Below are 25933 nucleotides of genomic sequence, written 5' to 3'. Positions count from 1 at the left end.
CCTCTAGCCTTTCTAGCATCGACACCGTAGTTTCCAATTGTCTGTTCACCCGCCTGCTTTTTCCCCACTTTTGCATTGAAGTCACCCATTAATACTGTATACCACGTTTGCACTTTTCTCATCGCTAATTCAACATCTTCATAAAACTGACCTACTTCCTCATCGTCGTGACTGGACGTTCGACCGTAGGTTTGTACTACCTTTAATTGTGTTTGATTACGACTACTGCTACGCTCTCGTTGATGCTGTAGAATTCGACAATGTTGCCCGCTATGTTCTTATGGATTAAGAATCCTACCCCGTATTGCTTCTTATCAGGGAGACATCTATAGCAGAGGACATCGCCGTTATTCAGCGATGTTAAGCCTCACCAGTTCTAATCTCACTAAGGCCGATAATATCCCAAACAGTGTCTGATAGTTCTTCGAAGACTCCCGCTAAGCTAGCCTCACTGTAGAGGGTTCGGGTGTTAAACGTTGAAAGGGCCAGTTTCCATTCGCGGCCTGTCTGGAACCAGATATTCTTAGCACCCTCTGCTGCGTTGCAAATCTGACCGCCGCCTTGGTCAGGCGCTCCGCAGCCGATGGAGACTGAGGACCATTGGTTAATTGAAGAGATCATTAGCGAGGTTGCAACCTTGCAACAATTTGCGCGTCGCCAAATGATCTGTTGCATACGAGCAGGGAACGACAAAGTTAACATCTGAATTCGTTTATTCACTACAAAAAACTTGACAAAACGCAGTAGCTGTATTTTTCAATGAAATGAAAGGCAGAAAGATGAAACATTCCAGCATTATCCCTTTGCTGGAGTAGGCACTAGAATAACAACGCTACATAAAGTGCCCAAAAGGGCTTCATGAAAACTAGAAGCAAGGGAGAACTTCGAGAAAACGTATTCCGGCGTACTTTTGGATGTTGATTTTGGCAATGGTATGGTATTAGCAGAAAATATTTTTCAACGGCTGCACGATCCCGAGTGACATTCAAAGTAAAAGGTCCGACAGGGCGTTCGTTGTAGGAGTTGACTTCGCAGAAGAATGAACACGTATCAAGCAAGGTGCAGCATCAGTGTACGACCTTCCGGCATGTTTTCATGCTGGATTCGGCAGTGGGACGGCTTTGATTGCAAGACTCGCAATACCGGCTGTATTAATCTCGGGGCAGGAGTGAATGTTCCAGCCTGCCCTTGGCTTGGGATTCTCAAACTGTGCCAACTCGTTACTGGTCTATTCTGGGGGCTGCACCGTACTTTCCTTTTCCTAAGGCTCGCTTGAAGTTGCGGGCCCAGAGCCGAGCATCCTTCATGCGTGCCGCTGACACATCGTCAAAATCCGGTCTCTGCCACAACAGGTCGTTGGGGTCGGGCGCCAGGAACGCTGTCAGCCTCATGGCGTAGTCCACGTGATCGCACAAGTTGAGGTGTAGGAAGAAAATATAGCCGGCTGTGCGGCACCACGGCCTCGTTCGCTGCATCGGGTCGTCAGCGTCTGCAAGGAACTCGGCGACGCGCTGGCTAGACAGGTCTACCTCTTGCGAGTGGCCATCCCGCAGGATGCGGTTGAGCACCTTGGCGCTCAACGTAGTCTTCTCTTGCACGGCGTACAGGAGCTGTATTACTTCCAGGTGACCGAACTTGGCTGGCGTAAGAAAAGCTTCCTCAAGGAACCTCACGTCGGCGCTGAAATAAAGAGAGCAAAAGATGGCTTTATTAATGGATTTCACTGAGTCACAGACGTGAAGTATTAACATGTTTTACTGCGTAAACTGTAATATCGTGAAATATTGCCACGAGAGAAGTAGTGGGATTGATACCCAACACATCCGCCAGATGTGACTTCACGTTGTGACGCTGAACAGCAAGTCTCAAAAACTTTCTATTGGGCGAACGTGTGCCTACCAAAGTCAAAACACAAATCGCGATAGTAGCGACCGCAGTCGTGGGCCGTCGAAAGCTGATTTGCTGGTCAAATGCGTAGGCTACTTAAATTTCACACATGACGTATTTTCAATTGCAGTGCTCGCGCATGTCAGAGTATACACCACTAATAACGTCACGCCCACAACCTTATTAGAGCAGATTATTTCGCTTCAGAATTGCTGCCAACATTCGAGAAAGCTTCGATGCATCAGGCGCGTCCGGCGCACAGTAGTAACACTGCAACAGTGGTGATCCGTTGAAAAAACAGTCGCCAGCAATGAAGATAGTATCATGACGACAGCGCCACGATGACGACGTGAGGACAGCGGTATGAGCACAATATGATGACAGCGATGGTGTGACGACGAATGCGTGCCGACAATGGGATCACAGCGCTGGAATGACGACGATGGAATGGCCATGACGGCATCACAACAGTATGACAACGAATGCATGACGAGAATTGAATGACTTGGACGGAACGTTGAAAGTGGTGTGACGACGACAGCAAGGCGACTGTAGGATTATAACGAGTGTTTGACTACGATGGCGTGATGACCGCTTGGCGATGATGGCACATACCCAGTGGAATGACGACATATCCGGCGGCACTTTGGGCACGCAACAAACCATGAAACTGTAGACATGCACCATTTTCAAGATCGGCCCACCACTACAGACGGCGCCAACGGCCCAAAACGGACCAACTAGCCAAGAAAATCTAATGAGGTAACAATAAGTTGACAGCCATAGGAATAAGACAAACGTACCGCCAGAGGTGAAGTGCCAATTCGCCTGTTCCCAATCTGGCCACGGGACATCGCTTCTGCTAAAACGCCCAATTCCTTCGCTCATTTCTACGTCAACTACTCCCTACAGCCTCTCAAGAAAACTTAATCGAGCTACTAACGGCGAAGAGCACCGCGGCTACGAATGTTCACGTCGGCGGTAAATTAACAAGAAGTTTTGAAATACAGTAATTCACAATTCTCTATACTAAAGTGGCCACTACAAACGCGGACGTTGTTGGGATTCCTGAAATTTCTTTCGATGATACGAGCTAGGCCGCAGGCTCCGGCAGATTAGAGAGCACCTTTGGTCCGCTCACGCTGCCATGTTACAATTTTCGACAAGCAAAACACGGACGATGCCTGTCACCACAAAATTATGGGCTTCAAGACCTGCACCAGAATCTATCGCAAAAGATTCATTAGTTTAAGTTGCAGAATACTTGATACATTACTACATCAATAGAAGCCAACAATGACACCAAGGAAAATACGGGAAATTACTTGTACTTACTAATTGAATTAAAGAAATGCTTGACTAATGGAATTGAAAGTGAATGAATGAACAAGTTACCGCAGTTTGGGAACGATCCCAAGTATTCGCATTTGGCAAGCAATGTTTTACCAATTGAGCTACCACGGCGCCTTTTCACATTCACTTTCCGAGGTATTTATGTGTTACTACTAGAACTAACCTTGGGAGTGTTTGCCAGCGCCACCACTCACAAACCTTGGCGGCGGATGTGGAACATCTTTTCTGCCGCAGGACTCACGAGTACGTGTCGTTTCTGGGCGAAGGCAACTGATCAATAAACCCACACATGCTACCTGAAGGCATCAATGTCGCCGGATTGGGGACCCTCGTTGTGTAATGAACCAGACGACAAGGAGTGAACCAAGACGCCCGATTTTATTAATCATATAGACACCAAGAACAACACAGGGTAAATTCTCACCTGCGAAGAGTTTATTCATACACTTTCAATTTCATTAATTTATCATCTCTTTAATGCAATGAGTAGGCAAAAGTAATTTACCGTGTTGTCCTTGGTGTCTTTGTTGGCTTTTAATGATATGATTAATAAAAATCGCACCCATCGCTTAACACCTTTTCTTATCGTTGACTACTACATCAAGCCATGATAAAATTTATGACTCTCTGGTAAAAAGTAATCACAATGAAATCGTTCACTCATCGCATTTTCCCTATATTTATTCTATTTCGAATGCATCTTTTGGAATACCCTGTATGCGATGTGCAACGTGGATTGAGTCAGTATCCAAGATATGCCGCAATAAGGCATTCATGTCAAAATATTAATGCTCCAGTATGCGCTCAAATAGAGGAACACTAACGAAGGACTTGCGCCGATAACGCCTACAGGGTGCTCCATCTAAAGTTAGTCAAGCTGTAAAAAATGCTTGTAGGAAATACGATAATGTGAGCTGCGGTGCTCGATGAAAAGGCCTGTTCCGCCACCAAGATAATTCTGGTGTACTAATAAGAGAAGGGTAAACAAACAAGTACTTAACTTCTAAATTAGAGGCGTGATTGCCGGTGGGAACGATTTCAATTGCGCCTAAAAACATTCTGTCGGTTTCAATGTCCTGCGTGATTACTTTTTTTCCGCGCTTAACTCGCAGCACTCTTGAAAAGGGCTGCGTCATTATATACGTGCACGCTCGCCACAACACCACTGGCGTCATAAAGAGGTTGGATGAAGCCCGCTGCTTTCTCGACTACACAATCGCCTGGAATTAGCAAAGTGTTTGTGGTGCTGTTGAATTATGCTACAGCTGGGAGCGCGCGGTGCGTGTTCTGTACGACGGTCGCTGCCTGCACGATTGACCAGGGAGTTGGTGAGTCCGGCAATGAGCAGACGGAGTTGTTTAAAATCACTTTCGCGGCTATTCGTGTCACTGCACGAGGTACTTTTCCCGGTTTACTCCCTATGAGTAAAACGCGGGGAAAATTTCGGTAGCACGTAACTCCAGCAACACGTGAAGGCTAAAGCCTGCTGCACACTTGGTAATGCGCCGTCTCGCATCGTCGTGTTGCTGCTTTCGCAGTTCGGCTTCTTCGGCTCGTTTTCGACGCTTAGCTGCGGCTTCGCGCACTCGTATAGCGGGGTCAGACTCGCGCCAACGGGGTTTATCTTCGACTTAACGTTGCATCCTCTCAGAAGGGGATGAAAACGTATGCTGTTCTATGTGCTGTGTGGCTGATTTCAATGAATGTATGCACGCAGAACTTTTTGTTGGGCTAGTTGGTGGATGCTACTGAAGTACTGAAGCGCCAAACAGACGACACAAGAAGAGACACGGACGGCTTGTGTCGTCTGTTTGACGCTATAGTACTTCAGTATAATGTATGCACAGTTTGCTTCAATATGCAGAGCGCTTGCAGCCTCAACCATTGCAGTTTTTGCTTCCTTACGGGGGCATGAGCCATTGCTTACGGGGGGTACGAGCGATTGAGAAAATCACGTGGTATTTTTTTTGTACCACACGACTGGACGCTGCATTTCTGTACCTCGTATGAGTGATTACAATGAATGTATGCACTGTACGCTTCACTTTGATGAGTGTTCATAGCCTCGGCCTTACGAGAGGGATGAGCCATTGCATCTTTTGCTTGCTCAGTGGGGTATGAGATTACTGATGATAATAGTGGTTGTACTATTTGACCGGACGACGTGTTATTTTTTAAAGCAATCGTGGGTATGAGCTACTTAAGGGGTTCGCCTTAATAAGTGCGCAGAACATGGCTCGCTCAAAATGACCGGGGCTGTTTAGGACGCACTAACAGCTTTCCCATGGGACGCCACGCCCTTTACTCCAAAAATTTATTTTACCTACCTGCTCAAAATAGCAAGTAATAATTACACAAAAATTATCCTCATGGTGCAAGAGAACTCAAGACCAAAAGTCGTTTGTCCCCTGCATAACTGTACGTGATATCAGTTTTTAACAGCTTGCCTGGGACACTGTATACTCAAAGCACGTACGCGCAATGCTGACTGTAAACGTCGTTACCTGGGCGGTGCTTCGGCTGCGCTGACGAGGTATGCATACTGAGCCAGCACCAAGAGCACGATATAAGGCTTCACCTCTCCCTCGTCCGAGAACGTCTTTTGGGACAGTTGGAACAGGAACCTGGCGCTGGGACAGAACACGTCTCCGTCGAACGACGTGGGCACAGCCGCGGCCAGCGCCCTCTTCATCCGGGTGCGGAAGAAGTCCTGCACTTCTCTCACTGGCTTGGCTGCCACAACGGCCAGCGCCAGGCTGTAGAAGCTGATGATAAGGCCAGCCTCGTTCAGGGCGGCCCGAGAGCTGCGACTCTTCCTTATTAGGTCGGCGAGGAAGTCGACGAAACCGGGAGACGAAGGGAGCGGCTCGACCTTCTCGACCTTCTGTGCAAAGAGCTTTGGAATCTTGAGCAGGTTCAGCACGGGCTCTTTTACATCCGGGAACGGCAGGTCCATCACGTCCCGGTCTCTGTAGATGCTGGAGAATAGCGGCTTCCAGGGGGCAGTCGGAGACGGCGTGGCGGCTACGCACTCCAACATGAGATGGTCGAACGACTCCTGGAATCTGGTGGAGGCTAGGGCCTTCAGCCACGACGCGTACAGAGACCGCCGGGTGGCGTCTTCCGGGTACCTGACTCCCCTGAGGACTTCCCGTGCGCCCTTCATGACGACGACGTCGCTCCAGTCTTCGCGGTTCCACATTCGCTTGCCTACCAACAACCGCAAATCAGGCATCATATCGACTAGGAAGTCCATTGCTGAAAAAGATGCGAATGGCCATCAATAGTGTCAACAGAGCAATGCACCTGATGACGGCTAAGAAAGCGTAGTTCCACATGGTGTAGATATAATTGAGGGGTGCTTTTTTATTTTTAGGACATACAAAACTTAAAAAAACCGCCTGTGGCAGATAGCGTAATTGCATGTTTTGAGCTGTATTACTCCAGGCAACGAACGTCAATCACACGAGAAATCGAAATGCACAATCGACTGATGACAAAAATTCACTAATTAACTTTATAATTCATTACCTTACAGCACATACTACAATTTACATGTTGTGTAGCTAGTCAACTTGCAAGGCATATCCACCTAAAGCGAATAGCAAAGATGGCACCGGTTTCAATATATCTCCCGTCAAAATTGCTGTAAGAATGCGCTGTTGCACTCACTTTTCTGAGAAAAAGTCGTTTTACGCGGTAAGGCGCAAAAGTAAGTGGGACGCCTAGGCATAGAGCAGCCTCCCTGCAATATCTTACTTTTGAAATGTCATTGGATGCGTCAGTATAAGCTCGCAAAAGTAGACGCTTCTTATACCAGAAAACACACGCTACTACCACTCGCCGCAAGTGACGCACGAACTAGAACGGGCGACTCTGACAAGACCTTCGAGATAAGGAGGCACAAGCGACGCGCTGAAAAATCTCGGAAGCTGCGGACGTGCTGCGATTGACGTTATATCCCCTGATCACCAGGTGCACGCGTCGTCTGCTTAGGTGCTGTTTCAAGGCTGCTATTAAGTAGATTAGACAATTTCTAGCCCCACAGCTTTGCCAGGGTCGCTTCGATAGCGTATATTGAGTATTATACCGTATACACTACAAATTTATAGCCAATTTAAACAAAGTGAAATTTCGTTGCAGTTGGCCTTTAAAGGGAAATATTGAGTCGAGTTAGACTTAAAGATTAGTCTTCTGTAATTATGCAAATTTGTTATTCGTTGCGAGAATAGAGCTGAGACTTTGAAGGCAGCAAAATGGCGTATGTGTAAAATCAGTGGCGCCACCTGTTGTGGACAACAGTACCTCTCATCTTATGCCAGCACTGGTCGAGTCACAGAGAGTGACATAGAGGGAGGTCCCGTGAGAATTACGCCAACTTTTCCGTTCTTGCGCGGGTGTTTTAAATTGATGAGCAGTAGCGACACTTTCGGCGGCAATTTTGAACGCAACAAATTGAATATTGGCACACTGTAAACAATAATTTACTTCTACACGTATAACCTATCGATCTAGCTCAATTTATTGTTTTCATTTAGTGTCCCCCTATGTCGTATTACTACGAGGGCGAGTCAGAAAGTCATTAGCCAGGATGAGATACCTACAGGTAATTACAAATATAAGTACTATTCTACGTAACTTAAACTATTTTTCCACATTATCCCTACCGCTTTCAGCATTGCATCCACGCGAGAAATGTCATCCGTCAGCGACACACGCGGCCTCCCCGAACGCTCATTGTCATGCAAGTGTTTACGGCCTTTTCCGAACTCACACCACCACCGCCTTACACTTCTCAAAGCGAGACGACTTTCTCAGTACGTGGGCTGCATTTCCCTGTGGACTTCGACGGGCGTTCTCCCTGTGCTCCATAAAAAACGAATCGCACTTTGTTGCTCGTACGCCATGGACATGTGAAACGCAAGCTCCATCTTCGTCAACTGACAGCAGCGCCCTACCGCGGAACTACCAGAAGAGAACCTCGGGCCGATCCAAGAGAGGTCCACCGCTGGGAATGGATATGTTGACGTCGCGTGTACAGCCGTAATTTGAATAAAAAAATAGGGGCAAAGACTTTTTGATTCACCCCAGTATATTCCAGTGGAAAAACGACACAAGAGAACCGACGAGACAAAACAACACTGTCTTGTCTGTTCCGACAATAAAACCATACATTCGGTTAGGTCGGTTCTCACTGCCGTCGCGTTCGACTACAGTGGACTCCGGATAAACGGAGCTCGCTTAAACAGAACTGCCGGATTAACTGGAACAAGGTTCATTGGGGATGCTAGTAACAGGCACTCTGCGGAACAGGTTAGCAGCAACAACGATCTCTGCCTCAGACAAACTGAAATGTTTAGGAACTTTATTATTGCAATATTTACGGCTCTCAAAGATTTGGTTGCCGTTATCCATTGATTCTGTTAGTTGTCGCTTCCACACAGGCACGCCCGTACAATCAACGGGCCCGAAAAATATATCCGTAAGGTATAACTCGGCGAAGTATGTCTTTATTTTGAAGTTGACGTAGCCCTGATGCATTCGCAATGCCCGCGACCTGTAAGTGGTGAGCATGGTAAACCAAGACGGCTGTCTAGAGGAGGATCGTGAGCGTGGGAACGATGTTGTATAGCACATTGTGAGAACTTTGGGGGCACCATGTCCCTTTGACTACGCCACATTACTCCACAGTTTCACAAGTTATCAGGGGTGAACAACGACAAATGTTTCCGAAGGAATGTAGCAACAAACTGATATAAGCAGGGTTCGTAGAGAACATTCGAATAAATATTCAATGACAATTCCAGGATTTCAAGGTTGCCGAAGGTCGAAATGAAAGGAGGGCGGAAACGAACCTTATTCGTACACATACAAAAAAAAAATGTGAATAAAGCGTTGCGCTGCTGGAGCTCAAGGTCCCGGGCCTGCTTGCACGAACATTTAATAACGAAAATAATAACGACCTTTCAATCGCCTTCTAGGCTGATGGTTAGTAGTGCTTGGCTATAGTCAAAGATGCTCGTCGCTTCAAAGCCAAAAAGTCAGATGACTGAACTTCGTTTGAACCAGACATCTATAGAGCTTACGGCAATATGCAGTACCGCTTAGCCACTTGACCTGTCTTTGCCAGGCTCCGCGATTTAAGCAGCCTTTTGTTGGTGGCTGAGCACAGCCTATACTGCATCGCTTAGCGACACTCTGAATATATCTACGTTCGTGTCCCCATGCACTGTAAAATATGGTACTGCGTCATAGTGAATAGATTGTAAATCTGTCCATATATCATACCTTTACATCCAAAACGGTGCAAGGCAGTGGGCTACAGACCGATTTACCCTTGGTACAATGAGGGTGTTACTTGTTTTAAAGTGCAGATAGTGTCCATAGTATAACTCTGACGCGGAGTCTGTTACTTCGAATGCTCAACAGTCACCTCTAACCGCAATTATCTTGAGTAGGGACAAAATCTATTTTCAAGCAGTTTCAAGGGAACTTGAATATTTTTCCCAATGCAACAGTTTGCGAAGACTTCAAGGACGTGTACGAACCACGTGGAACACTTATTTCTTTTTTCTTTGCGGAAGCCTACATGACAACCTGTGACCTTTCCTGGCGATATTTATTAGCGCAAGCAAAAGTGAACCATATAGACATGGAGCAGTTTTATCGTTTACGCTACATCTGATGTTTTCCTTGCAACCGGATCTTTTGAATGTGTCTCCGGCACACAAGTTCTTGAGCCCCTTTCAGAGCGCAGCGCTTAGGCGGCCGTTGCTGCGGCGAGCGTCGGCGTTCCCGGCCTAACCGAGCGAAAGAGCACACGGAAAATGAGAGCGAACGCGGCGTGCAGAAACGGGAGGAGGGGGGGGGGGAGGAGCGGCGAGAGCGAAGAAGCGCGAGGAAGAGAGCGACGAGGAGGGTGACGGAATGCGGTGACAGTGACTGACTGTGATTGTATGTCTATGCTCCTTTCTTTCTTTATCTCTACTTTGCTATCCCTTTACCTCCCCCTCCCCTTTCTTCTGTCTCTCTCCTTTTTCTCTGTCTTTGGTGTATCAGTTGTCAAGACTGGCATACACCTCCGAAGGCGTTTTCTTAATGTTTTCACTATTCAATCCAAATTCCTTTAGTGGATATGGTGAGAGAGGAAAATACAAACTATTGCAGAAAGACCCTCAGTCTGAGTCGTAATTGTCAGAGTTCGGGTAAGTAAAAGTGACAGTTTTAAGCCTGTTTCACATGATGCGATTTTCGTCGGACCGGAAGTGCGATTTCCGTCGTTTGCGATGAAAATCGCAGTCGCAGTGCCGACCCCCCGATTTTCGGCTGCGACCAACCGGTTGGTCGCACAGTCGCACCGTCGCACCGATCGCTGCGATTTTCCGTCGAAATTGCGCGGAGAGCTGTCAACGGAGCTATTTCGCCGGTTTATTTTGGAAAATGGCGTCTCGCACGACAAGTGCAATGCGCGGAGACGTGGATCGTCGAATTCGGTACGTACGCGAAGAAAGAATAAAAAACTTGTACCGCAGATTGCATTCTTCGATTTCTATGCGTTTGTTGACACACTACACAGCAAATGAAGTGCATTTTCACGTTTGCTTCGTACGCCTTGCGAGTTGTCAGTGCTAGGAGGTGTTCGATCCCCAGCAGACGACGAGGTCGTCACAATTTTCTTTTGCTGAGTAGCATGCAGAAATCGCGCTTACGGAGCAGCTTGAATTATTTCAACCTTGGCAAGGGCAAATGACAAGACAGCAAAGTACCCGAAGTTTCAACGTTGCGCTGAACGCGGTACCGTTCAGTTGCATTTTCTTGTCGGTTTTCAAGCATGAATTTCCCGATGCATCTTGAAAGCGTATCTTGCCTCTTATTAAATTTGACAGAGCGAAAGTGTAGGCTATCGCAATGAATTTGCTCCGTTAGCATTAAATGCGTGGCTTGAATAAAACATGACATGCACGTTAAGTTGCACCTCTTCTCTGGATAATTTTTTTTTTCTTGCACGGAAACCAATAAACATTGACTATGTTGCGGACTTTGTATCCTTACTGCATCTGTGTGAACACTTGCTCTGCAAGGTAATTAACTGTACAGCTAGTAGATTAAGTAAATTGCTTGCTATAGTGGCACAGCGACAACGTACCCATCTGCACAATCGTATAGAACTCGTGCAACAATGCGAAAAGTAGGCAAACGGCCTGTTCTTGTGGGGATAAAACAGTATAAAACGACACGCTGAAGAAAAGTAAATCAAAACTGTGCAGTGAAGTCAGCCAGTACAAGCAGTTCTTGCACGTTCACGGCTGATTAAGTGTGCAGAAACATTCATGCCTTACATGTTTCTAGTAAGTTTCTAATAAGTTTGTGATCACATATATTAGTGTGTAAAACCATATAACGATATCGGCTGCGATTACTATCTTTATAAGTAATTAAATACCATGCTACTTGCAAGAACATATATAACCCGAGGATTTTAGAACAAATTTCTGCATTTCAATTATGCACAATATGTGGTTTATTCAATAAAAGAACACAAACTGGGCTTTTTTGCAATGACAAACTTATTGCAAATTTTACTTACTTACAGGCAAGAAAAAAAATTATCTACAGAAATATTGTTCTTCAATTTGTTCACCTGCCACTGTGGCTATAGCATTCTGCTGCTAACACAAGGCGAGGGGTTGTTTTGCCAGCCATGGAAGTCGCATTTCGATGGGAGTCATAGGTGATAAAAAAAGCTCTTGCACTTAGACTTAGTTCATCACCTTTTATTGAACCCTTACACTTCAAAATACTATTGCATAGGGGGCATGCTTATGCAAAATCTAACACCAATAGAAAGCAAAGGGCAGAATTGTAAAACAACCATGTTTCGTGATAATTCGAGTGTGTAAGTATTCATTGCATCAATATGTATTGTTCAACAGCACTGCACAAATAAGCATGATCAGGTATAGCAAGTACTCTGTCGGGAAGCTGGTTCTACAGATGTATAATGTCAAGGCATGAATGCTCATACTACATATATGTAGCACACATAGCACAAAGAAAACCTTTTTCAAAATCTAACACCAATAGAAAGCAAAGGGCAGAATTGTAAAACAACCATGTTTCGTGATAATTCGAGTGTGTAAGTATTCATTGCATCAATATGTGTTGTTCAACAGCACTGCACAAATAAGCATGATCAGGTATAGCAAGTACTCTGTCGGGAAGCTGGTTCTACAGATGTATAATGTCAAGGCATGAATGCTCATACTACATATATGTAGCACACATAGCACAAAGAAAACCTTTTTCAAGAGTTGTCCCTTCTGGCAGATATGAGTGGGCCATAAGCAGCAGAAACTTTATTGCAGGACATTGTGTAATACCGCTTATGAAAGAATTGAGAGTGAAGAGGCTTTTAACAGCAGTACCTCATGCTGCTCTAATAAGAGGAATGATGAGCAAAAACATTTCTGGTAGAGCACTTAAACGGTAACTTTCTGAAAGGCAGAAAATTCCAGGTGAGAGTTGGAGGTACATTTGGCCCACAAACACCAACAACACGGGCATACTACAAGAAACACTACAGCCTATGGTGTATTACAGCCTATGGGAAAGCTATCTTATACAGAAATCAAGAACGATGCAACAAGCCCTCGACAACACTGCAAACTTTCTTGGCCAGTCTGGCCTCTCGCTTTCTGATAAGTCAGCTCATATCAACGTCGGAAAAAAAAAGAAAAACTGGAATCAAGAACTACCCCAGATTGCACATTGTGATCCCCCATAGCTGGACAAATATGCCCACAAGTCAACATCCACAAATCCTCAGCTAGTGTAAGCCCATGACGGCAGAGCCAGCACGTGGATGAAACAATTATGCAATGCCTGGACGCAACTTCCACACCTGGTGAAAAGAATAATCTCGAAATAATGGGGGTGGACAAGTGGATACTATAGAAAATCGCAGATGCTGTGCTTGTGTCCAAGGTATGGTACGGTATGAATTACCAGCAGCACACAAAAAAGACAACTCATCGAATACAGGCATCGGGTAGTAATAACGGGTCTTTCCAACTTTACCATGCTTGAAGACCTCTATGAGAAAGAGCTAACAAACAAGCACCTAGACAGTAGAGTTGCAGCCTGCAGCACAAATTCTTTGTCTCAAGAGCTCAGAACCTCGTCCCAAGATACTATGCCAGCTAGCATATGAGATGCAAAGACGACTACCCCTCCCTTCAGAAACACAACCTCGGGAGTGCCTGAACTTGAAACACAACAGGCCCATACCGTGGAATATGGGGGCAAACAATTAGGCCAGGAGACTATATGCAACTGCCAAACACACAGAGGAGGTTGCTAATTATGAAGCTGCAAGCAAACATAAGGCACATATGGCATGGCAATAGCAGTGTAACAGTAGTATGACACTACATAAAGCTAAACCCCATATAAGTGAGTACCATTCCAGGTCATCCTACACCTAGAAAAGCTGAACTGAAAGATATCAAAGCAGCACTTGTAGTGCAGATTACACCTTGCACAACACCCTGCATGGATTCACCAGAAACTATTTGGGCCTGCACATCACACAAGATTGTCAGGAAAATCAGGAGATTGACACGTGACTTGCAAGCACATGGCCAGAAATTAAATTACAGGATACATAGCCGTGCAGATATTCCAGGACACAAGCGGGCTTATAAGCCCGACATAATAACTGAAAACTAGATGAGTTTCTGTGTATTCATTATTAACTAAAGTGCAACAGATTGACAACAGACAAGAACGAAGCGCTCTGTGTGTTCACTTCGTTCCTGTCCATCGTATTTCTGTTGCACTATAGTTAATTACTATAGATTGTAACACCAGAACTTGATACAAACATGCACACTATAGGATGCAGATAAATGCTCAGGACAAACTCCAGAATGTTTGCATCCTGGTACTTATGAAAGTGAACGGTTTCATTCCATGGCTGTCAATGAGACGGAGAGAGAAAACTTGATTGTGTTCGTGGAATAAGAACACATTGATAAGCTTAGACATATAGTCATTGCTTAACACTTTCGAAATGAATAATTATAGCTTGCTATCGACATTGAAGCAGCCTTTCGACAGCAAGAAAAGGAATCAGTTTTTCCAGCTCTGAACATTGAATTGCAGGAAATGCAAGCAGACACAAAATTCTGCCAATATAATCTGTTTAGGAATACCAAATTGGAACAAACATTGAGGCTTGCATTTGTACTTCCTCTGGCTGAGCAATCTAGTTTGAAATGACTCCCATAAGCATGTCGTAACAATGTTGATCTAATACAGGTTAAATGCATGACTAGCTAACACGCCCTAACCTACGCTCTTTCTAGCTTAAGAAAACTGGAAGATTGCTATAAATTACAGTGAAGAAACTATAATATCTAATAACATTAATAATATAATAATAATATTTATTTCCACAGAACAGGCTAACCGAGAGAGGCGTGCGAGGCTGAGCAGAAAGCTGAAAAATTCTACGGCAAGTGCGCCTGCCGTGGGCCTACGATCCTGCATTATGAATAACGCGTACTGATATGGTCTTCTTGTTAGAAGTTCCGAGTATACTACCAGCGCGAGACACGGGACAAGTGGACGAGAAGCGTGTCTTTTAGAATGCTATGTTACAACGTACAGGTTTCTACAAAAGTGACGGTAACTGCTCGAAACATTTGATGCGTCGACTTTTGCGCCTTTAGAAATATTTATAGAGGGCTCCCATATATATATTCGCAGCGCAAGCACGGCGATGGACGAACCAGGCTAGCGCTAAGGTTGAATTTCACAACACAATTTTCATTCCACGTCGTAATCACACAGATCGTTTGAGGCTTCGTTCAGGGGCACACGCGGGCTTTCGGGTTGGTGCTTCTTGATGCGTTTGGCGTAAGAATATGGCTAGGAGCAGGCACCACATATGCGCAATGACGGGCAATACACACGCATCATTTCTCCAGAAGCTGACGCCTAGCACGGGTAGCGCGAGGATCTTGTTGGGCTGACACAACTTCGTGGCAGCCGAATTCCGAATACTGCATATACGGTGAGGGCAGCTATATGAACTTGTCGATAGGCCATCTTGTAGATTGTTGTAGCGCATGCAAAACGAAACGGTCATAGAAGGTAGATAAGACAACACAAAGCGCTGAACCATAGAATAAAGAATCGTTGAACCACCTGCAAACAGCTGTTTACGTGCGCGATGTCGCACTGAACTACAGAAACCGCCGTCGCGCACTCCAAGACAAATCTTAACTAACGGTTTTAAATTAGTAAACGTACATATTATTTGCTTTTAATCAAGAGAAGTCAATAACATTATAGTGTAAACGTTTTATTCACTACAATAAAAGAATTATGCAGCGTGTGCCACGAAACCTGGCAGTAAGCAACCCTGGGCGTCGCACCAGTCGCATTGTTGAAATCGCAATCATGTGAAATGAGCCCTCTAAAAATCGCATTGCGACGCGTGCGACAGCACCGATTTTCGTCGTTGCAGTCGCAGCATGTGAAACAGGCTTATAGCGAAAGCGTGAGAAGCATGTCAGCGCCTGGGTAGTGCGTGTTGTCCAGGAGATTGGCGGCGCAGTCGCGGCACGCTTGGCTCCGCTTGCAACGTGCCGCAAGAACCGATTTTCCGGGCCAGCCGATACATCGCGCAATGAAAACACACGTAGAGTCGCGCTGAAATTTTGGAGTAGGCAATACCGTAATCATCGGTGATTTTTCTTCTCTTTTTCGACTGTTTCTGATTTTTCTTCAGAAATCATTTATTTGACGTTGTTGGTAAGCCAATCACACATCAGCATTTGTTGGAAAGCTAGTTCAGACCAGGGTATGAAGTTATTGAAAGGTTATTGAAGTTTTCTTTAAGGGCAATTAGTGATCCCACGTCTAAATATACGCTTAAACCGGATCCTTTGGCCTTTATAGTTAGCCTCCTTTCTCGCACAACCCAGTGCAACTAGGAGTGGTGCCTAATTATGCTGAGATAAATATTCCTGGTATAAATAAATGCGTCTGCATTTGAATAATCGACGCTTGCGACAAAAAAAATATTCGCCCGCATATTGTAACACCAAACTAAGCTCTAATCACTGCTGAAATCAGTGCAACGAACCGCAGCTGAACTGATAAAAAGAAATTTTGCTAGCACCGCCATTGAATTGGAGATTGAGCGGAAATAGGGAAAAACAACTTGTCCTGAGAAAACGACAAACAACGGCGCTACAGGTGCGCAACGATTCCTTTTATTTATTTTTTTTGTTCCCTCCAGGACAAAAAGAAATGTTTTTCGGTTCAGGCTGACCACGAACTCTGAAGCATTTCCGTCATGCATTGCATGCATTAAGGCTCAAGCGGGCTACCTCACATGTAATGTATGCGATGTTGGCGTCATTTTAGAAGTGGAAGCAGCGTTACTGCTGTTTTCAACGTGGCTCGTTGGGAGACAGGTATGTTGGTAATACGCCCCTGAGCCTTTGAAATCGATGACTGTCAAATAATCCTGTGGTCAGAGGCCTGTATATTCCCTGAAATGAAGAAGCACTCCTTAGACCCTTTTGATCCCACTGTAATGCGAACTGAAGAAGTGCGCGTTAGAGATGACGTACATCTACGGACGTATTGGTTCGGAGGCGTGCTTCCACAATGTGTTTTCGTTAATCACTTGTGAAATGAGCGCTACGCTCGCATATATTTTGTCCTTTCATGCTGTTTTCCTGCAATTATACTTAGATTATGGAAATGATAGAACCCGGTTCCAACCCGTTTCAACCGTAATTTCTATCGCTCCAGAGTTGAAGCGGAAATGAACTGTTTTTGCCGAACCGGAATGAAAACCAGAACAAAAATGATTTGGTTCAATACTCTCTAGGGTATCGAAGTTTAATGTTCCCTTTACAGAGGCACTAAGTAGCAACGCGCATGTTTAGTTAGACAGACCATATTTTCAACCTTCAATATGAATTTATGTACCGTAAGAGGCTTGATTATTAGCGGAGACAATCAAGGTCAAAGTTAATGCAAGTATTTCCCGACCCAACTGCAACGCCGGTACGTCAGCGTTGGTATCACTAATTCAAAGGCCTTTTAAATTGTTTGAGCCACCACTTTTTTTAGAAACAGTTGACAAAACTCACTGCCTTTGCTCAAACATCCGCTCAACATTCCTTTCGTTCCCTAAGTTGGGTTCACTGTTCTTTAAGAATTCTATGCAATCTTAAGTTCGTCGGTGAGAATTTTATCATGGCGTTACCACTATATCGTTATCAATACTCCCTCGCACCAAGTTCGCATGCGCATTCGTTGACATGCTCACAAAATTCTTGTGAGCTTCTCACAACCACGATCAGCGTGTCATTATCGCGTGCCTGTGACATGTGAGCGACTGGCTGATAAGAGCATCGCAACAACGTCAATAGTGAAAATGCTGACATTAATTATTGGTCTCGATCGGCAGAATGTGCGGATCCTGACAAAATTTCGATGGAACAAGCATTGTATGGCAAGCGGAAACAAGGTGGTTTGAAAGGTTATTACGGAAGCGGATATGGCAGTTGTCTAGGTGACCTCTGTTTGTCGAAGTCATCAATCTCGCTATCAGAAGGACAACTGGAATTTCTGACACCCTGATGCATGAGTGGCGCTTAGCATACGCTGGCGACCCTAATTATCCTGCAAGGACAAGGTAAAGAAAGGAAAAAGAAAGAAAACGCAGTTGAAAGCGCTGTCTACTGCTGCGTCTCTTTTTGTAGTCGTTTAGTCACCTCAGTAACAAATTGCCCTATAGCTGTTTGCTTGACCTATATATAACTACAGTGGAAAACAGGAGAAACCATTTCATTCACCTACCAGACTGAACTTGATGAGAGATTTATGGCATTCCACAGAAAAAAGAAAGTTCAAATCTGCAGACTGCACAGGGACCCGACATCTTGCGACCATAAAATTTCAAAAAGGGTGAATAAATTTAGTGCTCCGTTTAAAAATATTTGACCAAGAAAGAAATGATAAATCATAATTGTGTAAGCTATTGCATTCACTGCGATGTTTTAAAACGGAAAAACTTGATATTTATAGTTTAGCGGACTTTTAGAGCGGCTCCCTAAAAAAAAAAAACAATGCGAGAGCCAGAAACGCTAACTTCCAGCTAAACTTTGATGGCAGAGGCTCTCAACATCACATTACCACTCCCTCGCGAAAGGTGGAAAGAGAAAGAAAAAAAGAAACCGGCCAACCACATGGTAGACGAGCCCGTGTGCATTGTCGACGTACATTCAGCTGGCACCATGTAGCTACCATCAAGAAAATCTATTTCTTTTCTAAATAAAGAGACTGGTGGCGAGCTCACGCACTTATAATCGGCTCTAATCATTGTTCCTCCCTCAACAACACCGTACGTGCAGGGATCACGGCCCCGCAACAGAGTCCTAACATTGTGAGCATATGAATGAATGTTGTTTCATTGAAGTTGTTTCGCTAACAACAAGTACCTCACATGTAAATAACCAGTGGCTACAAGTAGAAGCTTCGGCACATCACCTCACGCTCAGCAAATACAGGTGAGTGTTACGTCCGCGGTAGCGGCAATAAAGGGAGTTCATGCCAACGAAGGGGGTTATAACCTCAGAGGGACTTGCGCGCAGCGCGGTTCGAAGTGGTCTCCTGTTGCTCTCTGTCTGGCGACTACTCGCTGCGTCTTTCCGGAGCCGCGGACGGGGAGAGAGGGAGAGACGGAGAGAGAGTGTGTCGTTGGCGGCTCGTGCAAGCGGAAACAAGGGGGTCTCGTAAACATAGCAGTGCGAGACTGATTTCTCCCAGGATACCATTCATGCAGTTCATGCGATTAGCGCACCGCGGAGGCCAACACACTATCGAAGCCCAAATCGTAAACATACGCGTCGATGTGGAGGGGATAGTCACTTAGTGGCCACGAAACATCGAACACGACAACGGTTCAAACGTGCGCACAAGAGACGCATGGTGTCGAAGTCTGGGCATCACCAAAGTAGTCAATAAATCTGAACTTCAACCGTCGTTTTTGTTTATAGGGGGCCTCGAGGTCCTCCTCGCTCGCCGCTCCGTATACACCGGGCGTTTTCCTCGTTGACAATATCCTCTGCCGGTACTACAATATCCAACCAGACGACACCGTTTTAAACACGCGCGATGATCCCGCAACAAAAACCACACAAAAATTACTTAACGGCACATATACCAAATAACAAATTTTAACCGGTGAGCTCACAAAGCGTATCCAGTTAGCATGAATCTTCAGAATGACACCAGTCTTGAGATATTCATTACTGAAATGTCTGACAGAATGCACAGACGTATCAGTTACTTTCGTTCTTCAATGCTGAAAACAGACTTTTGTTTTAAAGGTAAGTGCAAAAAAAGCGCATTTTTACCGCAAATTTGATGGTGGCGCATATCTCGAAGCGTGTGCTATCATCAGAATTGGTTTCGTCTGGCACGCACCCAGAATTTTCTTCCTGGGGAGGGTGGGGGGCAGCCCAATGCAACTTTTCTATGCAAATGAGGGGAGGCGTTGCTTTACTTGTACAAATGTGAATAACGCCCACCATTCACCATAAAGATGCGTAAACCCGTAAAAGAGAAATGAAATAAGGTGTATCTCATAGGTACGCGTGTGGGCTACACCTCTCCTACCACATCAAATGGACTCGCGCAGAAAGGAAGCGTAAACTAAAGATTACTAAAGTAGAATACAACTTAAAAAGACAGCAAGGCAACCAAGGCACACGGAGTGCGCGGGGTTGTGTTATTCCGCCGGTCAATCACAGAAGCAAACAAAATCGTCATCATGCGGCCTTTTCAAAATGGCGTCGTACTTGATACCTCCGGAGCGTCTGCTGTTCTTGAAGTCTTTTCATCAGTGGAAGCAATTAGGTGTGCAACAGACATAGACAAAGTGCATAGAGTCTGAGCACCTCACTCTTCAAAAGTGTGCGGTACAGTTCATTTCACTGCTGCACCCGGTTGACCCATTAAAATTCACTGCCAACAGAAGTGAAACTTGACAATAACTTGTGGCAGCCAAGCAATCACTTTATTTCAGTTCAATAGAAAATTAGGCTTTCGCCATTCCGCTATAATAGGCTGAGGAAATTGCATAAAATTACGCGCTAATACTTTTATTTTCGTGGTTACCGCCTTATTCTGGTAACAGGAAACGTTTAAACCACGAATTATTTGCTGTCTCGCGGAGGAACAGTGGCTGGCGGTTATGAGGGCGTGGGCACGACTTCACAGCAGACATTAAGTTGCATGCGACTGTAGTAGCGTTTTTTCAATTAGCTCGGGAAGAATTATAGAGAAATATATGTTTTAGGAATAATCACAGTTCTTTTGGATCCCTTCTTTACTGCTCTACCAAGTTGAATGCCCAAACCGACTCATATTGCTATTGGTAAAGTTGCGTAACGATGCGTGGTCACCAGTCCCGTACAACCGCGTAGAGCGCAGGACATTGCAGTTCTAGACGTACTGCGCCCACCGCGGATGTTTAGAAAAACAACCCCATTAGCAGAGCAGGGAAGTGGGTACGTCAGGCGGCTGGACTGATAACTGTAGAAGCGTCATTCAAAACCTATGGAATTGTTCTCCACTTCTGTTGGCGTTTTCTCTACTTGCTTTTTAAATAAAATGATATTGATCCAGAAATATTTTCTTAAAAACGGCTAAATTTTTATTAATTTTCGCTTTTCCTTCCTGTTTGGCTGTTGCCTTGTTTGTCTCCATTAGTAGATCGCTTAATTTCTCAACTCCTTGCGGCTCCTGCTTCCAGTTGCCAATTTTGCACGAAAAGTTCTGTACAATTAGGGAAAAGCCAGACGAGGTAAGTGGTGACAGACATAACGCCTATGGGTTTAAGGGTTGTTGCATGGTTTGATAATGGACGCTGCCTCACGTTATTTTATTTTCCACCTTATCTAACCCATACCGCGAGTATACGGTTCCGAGGATCTGCGGGCGTCGCGGCGAGCCGTCACTCCAGGAAATAATGAAGCAAAAGGAAAAGTTTAAATCAACTGGTGTTTTCTCCGGCCGTAACACCTTCCACGAACATACAAAGCAGCTGACCACGAATCGAATCCTTTTCCTGGTCTCTGGATCAGTTAAAACAAAGAAGGTCGAAGTAGCGAAGCAACAGCGATGCGCATGACCATTGAATAGACGGTGACAACTAAACGTATCTCGATTTAATCGCTCGGGAACCGAATCGATGAGAAAACTGGCCTTCACACACCAGGATATGCCGATAACTACCACCATTCAAAAGGAATGAAAAAGGACGGGAAATGTTGACCGCCCAATAGCTGTCAAGTCTCATAATTGTTTAGTAAATGTTTGTGAGGAGAGGCGACATGGGCGAGAGCGGGGAGGGGTATGCCGCTCAAAATTCTGGGGGCGGCCGCCCCCCCCTCTCCCGTGGGGACATGCCTGTGTTCCGTCCAAGTGGACATGCCTTGCAAACTCATGGAATGCAATCGGGAAATCGCATTTTGTGCGACAAAGTCATTAGTCAGAAATGAAGTAGCGATATTTTTTTAATTAGCCGATTGTCCATTTTGATTTTTCCTGCAAGCAATATCTAACGGTACGAGTAATCCAGTTCATGGACTAAAATAATACCTGCCACAAGCGATCTAATTTTTTTTAGTCTGCTATAGGCAAAAAAAAAAAAAAGGAAACGTAGAAATTGGTAAGCACAGAATTAACCACTGCAAAGTAGAAGCTAAACGTTGTTGTTCATTCCCTGTCCCCTTTCTAACGCTCAGTAATATGTGACCGCGCTGCAAGGTACCTATAACGCGGACACACAACACCAGCATCAAAAGATTCACGAAACAGATTTGATTTAAATGGCAGGCTTCCGCGACGTTATGATGTAAATTTCTGACAATAACTGCTCCTACGAATTCGTTCACTACCCACCAGAGATTAAACAAACGCGCGCGCGCGCGCGCGCACACACACACACACACACACACACACACACACACACACACACACACACACACACACACGCACACACACACACACATATATATATATATATATACATATATATATATATATTCAAGTGATATACTCCTCCATTTTAAAACGCCGTTCATGGCTTTTCGCACGCAGGTAGTGTTTACGTTTTATTTAACCGGTGGATGTGTGCGCGACCGCATTTAAAACCAACATGACAAGGACGAAAATTCATATCGGCCTTCTAAAGCTTGGCAAAAACCAATTTTTGTGTGAGAATAAAGCAGGCATATCTCCTGTCTGCGAAAAATGCCGGAGTAGTGGGTGTGACTGATCACAAAAGAGATCCTACTCAAGCGCGTATACTACTAATGTGTGAACCCAAAATGCACGAGCACACAACACATATTGCCTTGGGTATCGTGAAATTTAGGAATACGAGAGAACAGGAACATAATCGTAAATGCAAACATGGTGCATTACACTAGCATTGCAGGTTTTTAAACTTCCCGAACTCTTCAGAAAAGGCACCATGGAATTTAAAAGGCGGTAAGAAAACAAACTGGACTTATTTCCTTCAATACACAGAACGCTACTTGGAGGTCCGCTCTAACTCGGTATCTTATGAGAGAAATCAATTATCGCCAATGCTGCCGCTGATTAGCTAGTAAATGAGACTTGAAGCAACCGATGGTCTAATATATGGTTCATCGTTCACTTACTACGGCTTATAATTGCAGCTATATTAAGCCACAATTTCAGACTTGAAGAAATCGATGATGAAATTCTTGATTCAAATATGCTTCGAATGTAAGCCAAATCATTTGATTCGATTCGCATTCACGGTGTCAACTATTTGCACAACCCAAGCTGCCTTCCGTCGCAATGCTGATGCGACGCACCAAATTATTGGCTGGCTGGCGCTGCAAGTTGATGACTTGCCCAAGATAATTTACTGTTCTTAGTTTCTATGGTCGTGGATTCCACTGAAACAGCTGGCAGAGAGGCTCTACGCGCGCGGAGTCTCAGTTTTCAGACTGGTATCACGAGACGCGCGTGAGCGAATGAATCCCAAGACATCGAATAATGACCGCGGATCGCCGATTGGACGTGGTTTCGAAATCGACGAGAACTTAGGCCTGCGCACGCTGAAGCGCTTGTAACGGACACGCATGCTTCCCACAACTGTGTGGCACTGAAACACACATAGCGAATACATACCTGATATAAAATCCATCTCAAAGCGAAGCTTGACGACGCGTTCGAAGCAATAATTACCAGTCAATTCTATAAATTTTCCCAGACACGCAGCACCCAACCGTATCAACGGCGCTCAACAGCCAAGACCCAAGCCAATGTGGCGCGCAGTTTCAATGGCAAAACATGCCGCACTGCATGCCGCACTGCGATTGGTCCGCGATTGTGCTTTGTTTTTGCAATAATTTCGTAGATGGCGCCACGTGGCAAGCGGGAAAAATTTGTCAGAGAACGGTGGCACCAATTGTGTTACACCGCGGGTGGTCGGTGCGATCAAGGTTATGTGCTTAAACTTCTGGAGTGGAGGCGGCCCCGCTAAAGTGAAGCTGGTCGCCGCTACTTGCGAGTGGGATGAAGTCCGTACCACCGTAGTGGCAGTTGCAGAGCAGACAGTCTGTTCGTCGTGTTTATTGGTTGTGCGCTGTTGCAACAGTGTTTCTGATTGTGGCTTACATTCCGAGGGCAGTGCAGCACCTCAGTAGGTCATAGCTGCACCATTCACCCAAAGATGTCTTCGTTTCACTTGAAACATAAACTCGCGTCGTCTGCTGAGGACTGTTATGTACGTCGTGCGCGCATTTGCTTCAGTCGGCAATGGTTCAAAAGGCGGTCGTAAGATAGGTGCATGTCAATATTAAATTTACGTTTACATCCTGTAACTACTCGGTGGCATGTCCCTGACTGCGCTTCTTATGTAGCGGATGCATGTGCTTCATGTTAGCGGGAACGCTCCCTCGAGTTCTGTCTTCATGGCGTCTTGAAAAGTCAACGGCAAGCTGGACTGCGAGAATTCCTCATTTGGCTTATTTTATGTATATGTAAGATTACGTCGTTGAATTTGGGTCTTTTATACTGTTAAGGGGCTACGCCCTTGCAGGTAATACATGCCTTTAATAGTGGGACCCGCCGTGGTTGCTCAGTGGCTATGGTGTTGGGCTGCTGAGCACGAGGTCGCGGGATCGAATCCCGGCCACGGCGGCCGCATTTCGATGGGGGCGAAATGCGAAAACACCCGTGTGCTTAGATTTAGGTGCACGTTAAAGAACCCCAGGTGGTCAAAATTTCCGGAGTCCTCCACTACGGCGTGCCTCATAATCAGAAAGTGGTTTTGGCACGTAAAAACCCCAAATATTATTAATAGTGGGAAAGGTATATGAATGCCGAACATAGCTGGTGCCGTGAGCCTTTCACTTTCAAGCAGCATACACAGATGTTAAAATAAAGTTTACATGCTTGGAACAGAAAGCTACGATCTTTTTGCAAACTGCATACGTCGGATGACCTAGCTATAGTCAAACACGTTTAATTGATCACCAGCTGGAAGTTTGCCTCTCAGACTGGACACTCAAGATTTGTCGGCAATAGAAAAATATGTGTGCACTCTAATCGCTGCACTTAAGTGCGATGGCTGCTACCGTTTGCTAGAGGAAATACGCATGAAAGGTAACAGCATTTATTGCAGAAATGATGGTGAATACAGGATAAGGGTTTTCACTACCTCTACCTTGGATTGCAGCGTCACGATCACATGAGCCTTCGGCTCCGTTGTGAGAGAAGGCCAGGAAGTATCGCCACATCGTTGTGATGAGTGTTGCTTAAGGACACTGGTGGAGACAGTGAGGGAGAAATAGCTGTGGGGTGGCTAGCTGTCCTCCTTGAAATAGAGGCATTACACCTTACCTTAGTTCCCGCCATTACTAATATCTTTCAAAAATTTCTCGCGCCAGGAGGCTCCCCGGACACCACACTACAAATTCCAGTGCATAACCAACATTTCCTACAGATCCTGGTGACGAGCCCTTTAGTTGAGAAAACTGGTTCGGAGAGCGATCATTGAAGTAACACGGCCTAAATTCGCAGCAGTGACATGTTCTTCCGCAGCACTTTTCTAGACATGGTCACAATCCGCCATATTGTCAAATTTTATGATGAAAGCATATTGAGTGAATCAGAGAAGCCGTAGCAGCCTTTGGGACAAGTGGCAGCTTGCAAGATGGCGAATTGGACAACGTGATGAAATTTTACAATGTCCAGAATAGCATCCCATATTGGACCTAATAAACCCCGAATCAGGCCACGACTTCTGGTTGCTTGGGTAGTCCGGCATACTTTACGCAAAGCCTGATCGAAGTCCTTTGCCCGAAGTTCCTATGACGCCGCAGTGACTTGGCAGCCACTGAAACCTCACGTGATGTCCTTTCTCATGTGATGTATGGAGTAGTCATATAATATCGAGCACGAGCTGTTCGAATGGCCCGCGACGCAGAGCTGATAGCACAGATTGTAGGGCTGCCTTTGAGTCACTGAAAATTGACCATTCTCGAGGTGGTTCCCGGTTCCAGGGTGTTGTATATTCTTCGTAGGCTCATCCGCTCATTTAAGGAAGCGTGCAATGTGG

At 45.3% G+C, this 25933-nt stretch overlaps 1 protein-coding gene across 1 annotated transcript; it reads right to left on the bottom strand.

Annotated features, from left to right (window-relative positions):
• Nucleotides 1–714: 714 nt before the first annotated feature.
• LOC142558099 (uncharacterized) lies at nt 715–23572 on the bottom strand. The gene is made up of 3 exons (XM_075670260.1): nt 23500–23572; nt 5745–6498; nt 715–1680 (listed from the first exon to the last, which is right to left on the bottom strand). The coding sequence occupies exons 1-3, from the start codon at nt 23513–23515 to the stop codon at nt 1221–1223; spliced, it is 1230 nt and encodes a 409-aa protein (XP_075526375.1). The 5' UTR covers nt 23516–23572; the 3' UTR covers nt 715–1220.
• Nucleotides 23573–25933: the final 2361 nt, after the last annotated feature.

The sequence above is a fragment of the Dermacentor variabilis genome, chromosome 9 (genome assembly GCF_050947875.1).
Source record: "Dermacentor variabilis isolate Ectoservices chromosome 9, ASM5094787v1, whole genome shotgun sequence".
Lineage (NCBI taxonomy): Eukaryota > Metazoa > Arthropoda > Arachnida > Ixodida > Ixodidae > Dermacentor > Dermacentor variabilis.
This window is presented reverse-complemented; position numbering and strand designations above follow the sequence as displayed.